General features: G+C 40.0%; 1 protein-coding gene across 1 annotated transcript; it reads right to left on the bottom strand.

Annotated features, from left to right (window-relative positions):
* Positions 1-7,876: 7,876 nt before the first annotated feature.
* Positions 7,877-9,524, bottom strand: LOC124117083 (probable G-protein coupled receptor). The gene has a single exon (XM_046478788.2). The coding sequence runs from the start codon at positions 9,134-9,136 to the stop codon at positions 7,892-7,894; it is 1,245 nt and encodes a 414-aa protein (XP_046334744.1). The 5' UTR covers positions 9,137-9,524; the 3' UTR covers positions 7,877-7,891.
* Between the last annotated feature and the right edge of the window lie 3,002 nt (positions 9,525-12,526).

The following is a 12,526-nucleotide window of genomic DNA, read 5'->3' as shown; positions in this document are numbered from 1 at the left end:
ATGAGTATGGATTTACGCCACTTTAGCAATACTCCTGCTATATTACGTCGGGGTACACCAGAAATATGCTTCAAACATTCCACCCAGGTGGACGAGTAAACGCTTTTACCACTAGGCTACCCCACCGCCCCTTGAATATCAGATACATATAGCACAGCAACATATATTTGAGTATTTAACAGCTCCTCTAAACACTAAAATTCTCCTCTACGAAATGAATATTACATTATTAAACTTTATAGCATGTAAAATATCCAGGGCACGTGCATATAGGTTGAAATAGACTCTTCCAAGAGTTAAACAGCATGGCTGACACCTTACCACGAACGAGACCATGCACGTGAACTTGTCCATATACAGTGAAACCTGAGGTGCATTCAATAAGCCGTTTGGTGCCGAGGCCCCAGCGAGCACGAGCGAGCGCTTCCGAATATTTCCAAATGAACGAAACGCACGCTGAGAGCGCTTTCCAGCGCCTCCGCGCATACTGAGGAGGAGGCACGCCGAGGGACAAAGATGGCGGACTTGGACAAATGCGGGGCCTGTGAACATTAACTTTTCGACATGGAACAACTTGTAAGACATACAAGCACTCAGTGGTGAAGTTTGATACCACCACATTAGAGATAACATTTATTGGAAGACTTGTCACTTGTTCAAACCAGGAAAACCCAATTGTTTTAGTTGCATTTTGAAGCCCCTCGCAGCACGGAGTATTTTCCTATGCAACCCATGTTAATTTCAGCACAGAATGATTTCTTTTTGTAAACAATTGACATATATTATTATGCGATATAAACCTTCACTTGTCGAAAACGTAACTTCAGATATTTTCATCGAGTCTGTCTTCTCTTAAATAAATCTAAAACATTGCGATTTGTTCATTTTTACTGCAGTCTTCAGTATTCCAGCAATATCAGGGCGACCTGTAAATAATCGATTTTGTCCCTGACAACTTTACCAGTGGATGATTTGGACAACGTCCCATGCCGTCGGGGCATTCGAGGGGTAACGATTGGCGGGGTACAACGAAACACAATCCACCAAGTCACCGATCCATTTAGTTGAATCTTACACCATGCATACAAACGGATACAACGAACTGTTACAAAATCCACGATTTATCTCCTTTATATTATCATATAAAATTTACGTACATAACGAACTCTCTAGCGAACTAACGGATTTATAGCGAACTGATATCGGATCACCGACAAGACCCATCCACCACTAATTAGTGACTTGTGCAGCGAACTGCGAAATCTTACTCAGTGTCAAGAGTCACTGACATTTGGCTGTACGCAATTAGCGGCGAATCGACACAAACACAGTCTATATTTTTATTTTCCTATGTTAAATAAGTCGGTATGATTACAGGATTTTGGTCCGTCGTATATCACGATAATGCCATATAATAAAGTTGTGTTATCTAATCGGTGACCGTCTAACTAACGGTAATTTTATTGTATCTTTATTCTAAACAATAAAACTTTACATACACAATGTTCAACAATATTGCTAAATTACGCCATTTTGAAAACCGCGCCCTCTGCCGGCGGCAGTTGACACATCGTTCGATTGCACCCGAACGTCCGCGGAGAGCGCCAAGTAAGCGCTCAGAAAGCGCCTCGGCCTGTTGAACGCGTGCCAGGTTTAGTCGCTCTGTTCAACCAGACTGGAGACCACATACCGATATATCAGACATATCTGACTTCTAGTTACAGTATACTCAAAGATGTGTCAACTGGGCCATGAAATCCCATAAATATGTGTTATTTCAGTGCACCATAAAAACTCGTAAAGCTTTTATATATTATTTTTCAAAAGCCGGATCTGAAGAGAAAAGGTATACCAAACAGAGGCAGCCACATACACTATCTTCCCTTTACCACATGGCGGGTATGTTCCTACGGCAGCTTCATTTCTGACATTTAAAAAAGTAACAAAGGTAGTGATAAATAAAAAAATTATGCTTGAAGTATCTAATTCTCTTTGGAGTAGAAAAATGGTATGATCGGAAGTAACGTATACAGCTGTGGCGTTTCATAGTAACTGTTTGATGAGGGTACCGACTTGGAGGCCACGATGTTGGTAACTGTTTGATGAGGGTACCGACTTGGAGGCCACGATGTTGGTAACTGTTTGATGAGGGTACCGACTTGGAGGCCACGATGTTGGTAACTGTTTGATGAGGGTACCGACTTGGAGGCCACGATGTTGGTAACTGTTTGATGAGGGTACCGACTTGGAGGCCACGCTGTTGGTAACTGTTTGATGAGGGTACCGACTTGGAGGCCACGATGTTGGTAACTGTTTGATGAGGGTACCGACTTGGAGGCCACGCTGTTGGTAACTGTTTCATGAGGGTACCGACTTGGAGGCCACGCTGTTGGTAACTGTTTGATGAGGGTACCGACTTGGAGGCCACGATGTTGGTAACTGTTTGATGAGGGTACCGACTTGGAGGCCACGATGTTGGTAACTGTTTGATGAGGGTACCGACTTGGAGGCCACGATGTTGGTAACTGTTTGATGAGGGTACCGACTTGGAGGCCACGCTGTTGGTGACTGTTTGATGAGGGTACCGACTTGGAGGCCACGCTGTTGGTAACTGTTTGATGAGGGTACCGACTTGGAGGCCACGATGTTGGTAACTGTTTGATGAGGGTACCGACTTGGAGGCCACGATGTTGGTAACTGTTTGATGAGGGTACCGACTTGGAGGCCACGATGTTTGTAACTGTTTGATGAGGGTACCGACTTGGAGGCCACGATATTGGTAACTGTGTGATGAGGGTACCGATTTGGAGGCCACGATATTGGTAACTGTTTAGTAAAGACAAATGAACTGTTCGAAGGAGATACTGGTTGTTCTCAACGAATTAGTAGAAAGTTGCTGCAACTTGTTTAATCTCATATATGCACTTTTATACTACTAAATCATCTATTTTGTTTCGCTACCTAAAGGTTCATGTGTGTGAAACAGAGATAAGGCGTGGTCCGCACATATCAGCAAGTCGTATGTGCCTCCTGCACACACATGTAGGGTCGATATTACCATGAAGCGGTAGAAACCTTAGACCATGATGAATGTAATGGCAATAATTATTCCGTCATACGAGGGCTGGTTCAAAAGTTCTAAGGCCGACTAACTTTCAACAATGAGTCATAACAAAGAGAAATAGTCAATGTTTTACATTGTTTGAGTAGTTCATTGCAAGTGTATTTGGTCTGTGGAGGCCGTGTGTATATAAGTGACAGTCAGTTGAACGTGATAGGGATCCAAATGGACAAATAAATGGAAAAGAACGAGTACCGAGGAGTCATCAAGTTTTTGACTTTAGAGAAAGGTACTCCCGAAGAAATTCCTGACCGCATGTCACAAGTGTATTGGCACAAGTGCCCTAGCTATTCCACTGTTAAACGGTCAGCTATGTTTAAGGCTGGGAAAACAAGCATTGATGATGACCCTAGGTCTGGATGTCCCTCAACTTCCATCAATGAGGATTCAATCAAAGAGATAGAAAAAACGTATACTGTCAGGTAGACATATTACCATTGTTGAACTTGGGGAAGACACAGGTCAAAGCCATGGATCCATTGAAACTATTATTCATGAACATTTACAGATGAATAAGATGTCTGCTCGTTGGGTGCCAAAGTTTATAAATTCTGATTTTAAGGGGAAAAGAACTGACATTGCCAGAGAAAATGTAGAGCTAATTGAGGAAGATCTCGTAACTGGATTAGTAACGGGTGATGAAACATGGGTCTACCGCTATGATCCCAAGTCAATTGAATGGCACGATTCAACTTCTACGGCACCAAAAAACTTCAAGTCTATCAAAGAAAAGCGCCTAGGAATGCCGACTACTGGAGTTCTACTACTTCATGACAATGCCTCTTCTCACACCTCTCGCCTTGCAAAAGCTGATTTGCGACTATATGGGTTCCAAGAGCTTCCTCATACCTGATACTCGCCAGACCTGGCACCACTTGATTTCCTCCACCTTTTTCCTTAACTGACAAAAACACCTTCGTGGAAAGTGATATGACGACAATTGAGTGACATTGCCGCTGTTTTTAACACAACAGTTTCAAACGTAAATGTATATTTGTCCTTCTCAATAGTTTTACACTTTCACATTTCCTTACCTGAAAGTGAACTGCTTATGTGAGAACCCACTTATACTAAAACTAGTTCAATAATATTATTTTTGTTCTAACTTTAAACTGCAGTATATCCATATTATACTTACTTAAGGTGATGGTAATGTACTTATTGACTCATCATTGTCTGATGTAAACATATTACAATTACCACGTGTATTGTCGACGAGGCTTGTATACAAATTATGGCATTAGTTGTGCGCCTAAGTTGTTATTCCGTTCCATTGAAAGTACAATTCATGAGTAACATTTGGTTGCTGTTCTGTGCCGTCAGCGTAATATTTCATCTGTTTCACGGCGACCTATAAATAATCTGGCCCGCCAGTAACGTGTATCACTGATGTGTATTGCTAATGTATATTAATACTATGTCCAGTAAAGTATATCAACCTGGGGACTCAACACATTAGTTTTACTGCGGAATTCTTAAAATTCTTCTGGAATTGTATAGGTATATACATAATAAGATCTCTTACCGAGATTGCATACCGAGCAGGTGAACTATCCATCTAAAAAAACGAGGACTAATTATATGTCTACCAAAAGATAATGAACCTAAACAATACCTGAGAAATTGGCGTCCAATGTCATTATTAACGGTCTTCTATAAGGTTGCCTTAACAGCAAAATCACGAAGTATAAAATCTGTTTTAGACATACTAATTAACGAAGATAAGAAGGGTTTCATGGCTGGGCAATACATGTGGGAAATAACATGACAGATATATGATGTTATGCAATATACTGAAAATTATCAAATTACAGTCCTACTACTGTTGATCGATTTTGAAAAAGAATTCGAAACGGTCGATTGGACTTTCATAAACGAAACAATGAGTTACGTTGGCTTCGGAGAATCAATCAAACAATGGGCATATACTTTCTGCAATGGGATACAATCATTTGTTTTGGCTCCTCATTCTTCGATATATTAAGAGGATGACGTCAAGGAAATCCTTTATCACCTTATATATTCATCCTTTACGTAGAAATACCAGCAATACTTATAGGAAATAGCCAGGATATAAAGGGGATAAGCACTGGTGACATTGAGCATCTTCTAGCACAATATGCAGACGACACATCCTGCTCACTTGATGGTTCTGAACGAAGCCTCTACGCTGTTTTGCTTTGTATTGACATTCTTCGTGCGTTTTTCAGGCTTAAAGGTAAACACAGATAAAACAAAACTAATATGGATAGGGTTGAAAAAAGATCCAAAATGATACTCTGCCCGAAACATAATTTAGGCTGGATGGAGGAACCTTTCGAATTATTGGGCATAAAATTCTGTTTTGATCTGGATGACATGGTGGATATTAACTACGAAAACAGATTCAAGCATAGTGAAACGGTCAATGTTGTCAATAGGACTAAATCATCTATTAACATCTATTCCTATTCCACCCCAAACATTAAATGATAAATTTCAATCAAAATGCTTCAAATTCTTGTTGGAAGAAAACGGACAAAATAAAAAGATAACAAATAGTATGTGATACTTAAGATGGAGGAATGAAATGCCCCAAAATAAGGGAAGTCATACAACATAAAACGATTTCGATCAGACGAGTCCTTACATCCCGTGCTAAACAGTCCCTGTGTTTTTTATTCTTTTTAAATACCCCTATAATAAGGGGTCAAAATGTGTACGAGATCAATAGCTAGAAGCATAAGCCATATATATTATCTAGTGTAAACAATAAGTTCTATGAACATTTACTGATGTCTTGGTGGGTTTTTGTGGACGATTTAGAAATTATTAATATTCCTGCCGTTGGCATTCTGTCACAAAATGTCTGGTTAAATAATAACATGCACGTGGGGAAGGAAACGATCGTCTACCAATCATGGTCTAAAAAAGGCATCAGATTTATTAACAGTTTTATTGACGAAAATGGACACTTTCTCTCATTTGTACAATTCACGGAGACATACAACCTTAAAATTAATTATCTTAATTATTTAAGTCTGATCCAATCTATTTAGCAATACTGTGGGCAACAGGGCATTTAGAAGCTGTATAAACTTAGTTTCCCAATTTTACCATTTAATTTATTTTATTTGTTAAAAGCCAGGAAAGGTTCTCAATACTGCTATAAAATACATATTACCAAGAATCAACACTTTCAAAAATGTGAATTCAAATCAAATCTGCGAAGCAGATCGTAAACATCATAATCTTCTACCGTTTAGGTGTACAAAACAACAACCTGTACAGGCTCTGAAGCTACTCCCGGATCGTCCGGTTCATCCAGCCGTAAACATTCTAATCGTCTACCGTTTAGGTGTACAAAGTCCTGCACATTTCATTGGTTTCAATACTTAATATTATATCATATTCTACCTACACATTCGCTACTCGCGCAAATGATAAAGAAACGGTCTTACACCTTTTTTTGGAATGTCAGAAGGTACTCCCCATCTGGTCCAATATGGAAAACTGGCTTCTCAATAAAGGGAATATAAACATTCATATTTCAAAACAAAAAAAGTTTTCCTCGGGTATACCTTACAAAACAGTAATCCTGTAAACACCTGAAAATGCCTTATATTTGACAAAAGAATTGAACACAAAATGCCAACTTTCCAGGATATCCAATTGGAGCTTACTCAAAACTACTCTTAACAAAATATTTTGCAACTGTAAATTATTTTATGTATAATATGCGCAACTGTAAATGAAAATGCAACATAAAGATTTTAAAATGATATCAATATGTAACCTGTCCACTGAACGGTTTGTGTGTGTGTGTGTGTGTGTGTGTGTGTGTGCGCGTGCGTGCGTGTGTGTGTGTACAAACTGAGAACGCATATTCACATAAAAGTTTCATCAGTAATATATACCAGCAATGTACATCAGTAATAAATACCAGTAATGTACATCAGTTATATATACCAGCAATGTACATCAGTAAGATATACCAGTAATGTACATCAGTGATATATACCAGTAATGTACATCAGTAATATATACCAGAAATGTTCATCGGTAATATATACCAGTAATGTACATCAGTAATATATACCAGTAATGTACATCAGTAATATATACCAGTAATGTACATCAGTAATATATACCAGTAATGTATATAAGTAATATATATAAGTAATGTATATCATTAATGTATATCAGTAATGTATATCAGAAATGTACATCAGTAATATACACCAGTAATGTATATTAGTAATATAGGGCGTGTCAAGGAGAAATTTTGCTTTTTTTCGGTGTGTTTTTTACATATAATAAAGAAACTTTCAGATGCCATATGGGGTGCGGTCTAAACATCAGTGAAGTTTATAACAGAAAGAACAAATAATGTATCTTCTTCTACAGCGTCACAATATGATAAATAGGCATATCCACTGATATATTTCGGAACTGAACTTGAGGCAATTATACTTTTTCATCAGTTAAGAAAGAACCTTTAAATGGGGCATACCATTTATATTCAAGGTACAATGACAACGATAATACCAACGGTAGAGAAGAGATTTGGCACAAATGGTTTTCTTTTACATTATTAACACCTTACTTAAACACACACGCATTTAAATGTATGTATTTGTCCCCAAGTAAACCTATGCTTTTTTAAAGAAATGTCTTAGTCCTAGTTCGAGCACATTTTATTAAGATAAACAAGGAAACTATCATCATTGAAATACGTATTTACTTGCTGAAATATCCTGTTCCCAAAATAAAAGAAATATCACTCACGACTCAGAAACATAATTCCGAGTTCTCAATGTCACAGTCTCGTTGGTCTTGAGGTCTGCTGTTGTCACCCACAGCGACGGGCGGAGTGACGTTGTTTTTAGCACTAGTCCTCTCGAGAAATTGCCAGAAGTCCTCCCCGGGGGGACCGTCCTCGGGGGTGGGATCGTCCTTTTTGCACATACAACAAAACAACAACCTGTACAGGCTCTGAAGCTCCTCCCGGATCGTCCGGTTCATCCAGCCGTAGAGGAAGGGGTTTAGGGCAAAGGATACATAGCCCAGCCACGTTGTCAGTATCTCCATCGTCTGTCTTTGGACGACACTACCAAACACTGCCCCGTGAATGTGAAGGATGAAGTAAGGCCCCCACAGCACTATGTAAGCGGTTAGAATCACTATCAGAGTCTTGACAGCTTTGAAATGTTTCCTAGCTGGTTTGGGCAGCTGTCTAGCAGGCAACACAGACACATGAGACGACACACTTCCCCTTGTGTCGTTGGATAGTGACCCTGATCCATTTGGGTTTCTGCTGAGGGTGGAACATCTTGTCTGAGGGGAAGGCTGGGGATGCACTTGGGTGGCTGCAAGTCTCGCCACTTTGAATATTCCGTAATACATAAACAGTAAAATAACTCCGGGAAGAAGGAAACACCAGAACCCTATGACAAAGATATAGGCCCTACTGTAGTTACCATCCCGCCATGTGAAGGAACAATGCTTCTTGTGATCCCGGTACTCATAGGAGCTAAGTCCTAGCAGAGGGAGAGCCGCGAACACCACGCTCTCCGTCCAGATGAAGACGATGACCAGTAATGTCCGACACAGGGTCATGTTTGCGGCGTGGTGCATGGGGAGACGGATGGAGTAATAACGTTCTATACTTATGGTGCACAAGTTTGTTATGGAAGAAAACGTCAACAACGAGTTGATGAATCCAGTGATGGTGCACGCGGTGGTGTCCAGGGGCCAGCCTCCTTTAATGAACGTGGCTATAGAGACTGGGAGAACTAGGATGGATGCCAGAAGGTCCACACTGCACAGATTCAGAACGAAGAGATTTGTGAGAGTGTGGCGAAGATGTGCGCACTTTAAGATTACGATGAGGTTGCTGAGGTTGCCAACAAATGCCACAATGTTGACGATGCACATTGCTGTGACCGACACAGCAATGGTGGCCCCCGGAGTCTGCACACCTGAATAGTTGACAGAGACGTTCATGCTTGCACCTGTAGAGAGATGAAACATCATGCGCCTCCCATCACTTGTTGGGAAGAATTGACCATAGTTGTTTGGTAACGCATACCTTTATCTATCTATTGCATTCAGTATCACAGCTTCTTTCTCTAAACATTCCCACAGCAGTCATGTTTGGTGAACAAAGTGATGATTTCGTCTAAAAAGAAAACAACAACTTACATTAGTTCCAAAATGACAAATCCAGAGGAAATCACTGCACGTATCGTACTTGTAAACCCAGAAAGCTAGTGCACAACTGTTGACAAAGTGTTTGAAAGTTCGAAAACCATTGCTCATCCATCACACATTGCTCCATCTGTCACATATTATTGGTGATATTCGTGAACTAGCCAGCGGTATGTGAGTATTTGGTCCACCTGTTTACGGAATCGGGCCAACAGCTGATTTATGGCGGCGCTGAAAGCCTAAGGTGTAATGCTGATATTGATTGGCTTCCAGTCTGCGCATGTGAAAAACTGGACGCTTCTAGATTTGAACGGTTGCCTAGGAACCTAAAGTAAATCCCTAAGAAGTGTGAACAAGCAGAGTGGACAACTCGCGCAAACGGAGACGAGACAGAACGAGAAGCTGATCCAGATTAGCTTTGCCCAGAGCAAAAGACAATCAGGACACACGGCGTGAGGCTTGCAAATAACCGATCCTGAAAGACTGGGCGCGTATTTATTACAGTTTTCAATCACTGTCTGATAGGCAAACAATGCCAATACAGACGCAATATGCGTGATCGATAATCAGTGTCTGGTAGCAACAAATAGATATATTTGGGAATGGTTGTCCAATACCATGTTCACAGGCACCTCTATACATGTGTGTGTACATGTGCATACGTGTGTAAATATATATACGTGAGTATATACTTGTCATGGGAACGAGTTTGCTCATATGTGTATACCTGTATTTACACCAGGAGCAAATTTGCATCATGTCTGGAGCAGGTGCAAATGTAAATGGGAATGTGATTTTGCACAGTATGTATATGTTGTTTCATGAACGTTTAAGCCAACGTCAGAGGATAATATAATTAATATATCCGTTGATTTGCCAAAAGCGAACAAATTATCAACAGGTCTGTATTCTGAAGCCGACACTATTTAGTATACAGAAATATAAACCTTTAAGCGGACATCCAGACCTGGGTGTTTTCATTTGGGTTTCAAGGAGTCAAATATTTGTGTAGAATGTCATATCAAATCACACACATGTTGCTTCAGGCGAAGATTTCTGTAAGGTCTTCTAATGGGGTCTTTGATCGGGTAGAAATTCCCGACTCAATTACTAAGGGTTAAGTACCATTATGTACAATGAAACCCTGTCAATACGGACAGTGCCGTATTCTCTGATTCTGATTTTTTATTTCTCCATAGACCACCGACGGTGGTAAAAGAGCATACATAAAGTACAGAGATGAATATAATATGTACATCAAGAAGACTGTGTGCATTTAGATTTAGCATTCAAAGTGGTAAATACAAATAATACATATTTTGACGCTTAAGCTCGTTCAGTTTAGTTGTTGAAAATAGGCTTGTTAATGAAAACACATTTGACCAAGTTAAATATCTGCTAGGAATAAATAAAAGTCTTTTGTTATCAAAAGCTTGACATTGAAATATATAATGGAATTCATCGGTTATTGGCGGGGGGTTACAGAGTGCACATAGACGTTGTTCTCTGGGTACATTATTCTCGCGGCCAGTCTCGACTGGTAAATTGTGGTTATTCGTGCGAAATGTTAAAAGCGGGTAATAAATATAATTTAATCCTGCCTTATTCATAAAAGAAGGAGTAGATAATTTTAACCAGCCACTAATTTAAGGTTTTTTAGATGAACTTTTTCAACCATATTCAAACATTCAAATCCCCACACTTCGGTATCCTACAGCAAGATTGGTATCACCATACCATCAAAAGCTTTAATAATACAATCAAGTGGGAGATTGATATTTCGAGATTTCTTCAGGAGACGGTACAAACATTTTGTGGCAAGTTTTGACGGCAAGTCCAAATTTCCTATTTTTATTGAATTTTATGCCTAAATAATCATAGGAAATCAGGAAAGTTTGTTTTGATTGAAGATCACGTTTGTTCCTTGGCTGCACCGATTACATCACCTTATCAACGAAGGTTAAGATAACACTGTTGTGACTGTATTTTACAATACTATTAATATTGCTCAAATGTAATATCTACAGTGGCTACCGTGTGTCTATGTTAAAGCATAGTTTGCAGGATAGTAATGCTTCTTGATTGTCGATCAAGGCAACAGGCATTTAGGAGATCAATTCATTCGTGATAATCAGTCAATCAGGTAACTGTCAAATCGCGACATAATACGGGCCTATGTTGACTGAAAGTGTATCGACGCGGACCTCAGCCATTTCACCGGTTTGTCGGAAGTGAGTCTTCCTGTATCACTGCCCCTCCTACTTAGTGCCTAGCTGTAGCCACACCTTACCGCCCTACCCATGTCCATATCCATGGCAACAGCAAAGACTCCCGCCTTCCTCTATTTTCCCAGGTCTTGACCCGCAACAGACACTGCAGATGGATGGCAGGAAGTGATACGCTATTAAAAGACTTCAGTGTCAGCTGTTTTCACCTTGGGAGACTAGAGACTTTACCTGGGGAGACTAGCGACACAGCAACAGACTATCCAGACATATCCCAGTCCCATATATGTTGATGGGGACTATGAAGACTATATTTCAGCTTCCATTGGTCGAAGGTTTATTATTAGAAATAGAATAAGGTGAGGTGATATGGGGTTTAACGTCGCGTTCAAGATTATTGCACTATATAGCTACTAGCATGTGTGTGTGTGCGTGCGTGCGTGCGTGCGTGTGTGTGCGTGTGTGTGGATGATTGGACTAGTCCGCACTTATGCAATAGTACAATCCCACTGAGATACTATGCCGCAGTTTAACCATGTCCACTCAGACACAGTATATTGATTCAGAACAGACCGGGCCTTGTTTTAGCCCCTTAATGCCGAGCAGCAGACATGGAAACAACAAGTACCATCTTTTAACGTCTTATGGGATGCCGCGGTCGGGGATCTAAAAAAACCTAAAACTTCAGGAGGATGTTAAGCACCATAACGTGTTCGTGGTAAAAACTAAATAAACAAATACGAATATTTGTTCAAGAATAGACCCGTCTATACGGGGACATGCGCTGTTCACTTGTTGTTACTGACTTCGAGCTATTGGTGATTCATCAATAATCATGGATTACGGTTAAATAAAATATTGAAAAAAATCAGTAATTAAAAAAAAAGCGCGACATCGAGAGACAACGGGACATTTTGCTGAAATGTGGCGTTGACGCGCTTTGTTGAATTATTGAAAATATGCACTAAGGGGCGGGCCATTTGATATTTAG

The sequence above is a fragment of the Haliotis rufescens genome, unplaced genomic scaffold (assembly GCF_023055435.1).
Source record: "Haliotis rufescens isolate VD_foot unplaced genomic scaffold, xgHalRufe1.0.p SCAF_22, whole genome shotgun sequence".
Lineage (NCBI taxonomy): Eukaryota > Metazoa > Mollusca > Gastropoda > Lepetellida > Haliotidae > Haliotis > Haliotis rufescens.
The sequence above is the reverse complement of the archived record's forward strand: the minus strand, read 5'-3'. Positions and strand labels throughout refer to the sequence as shown.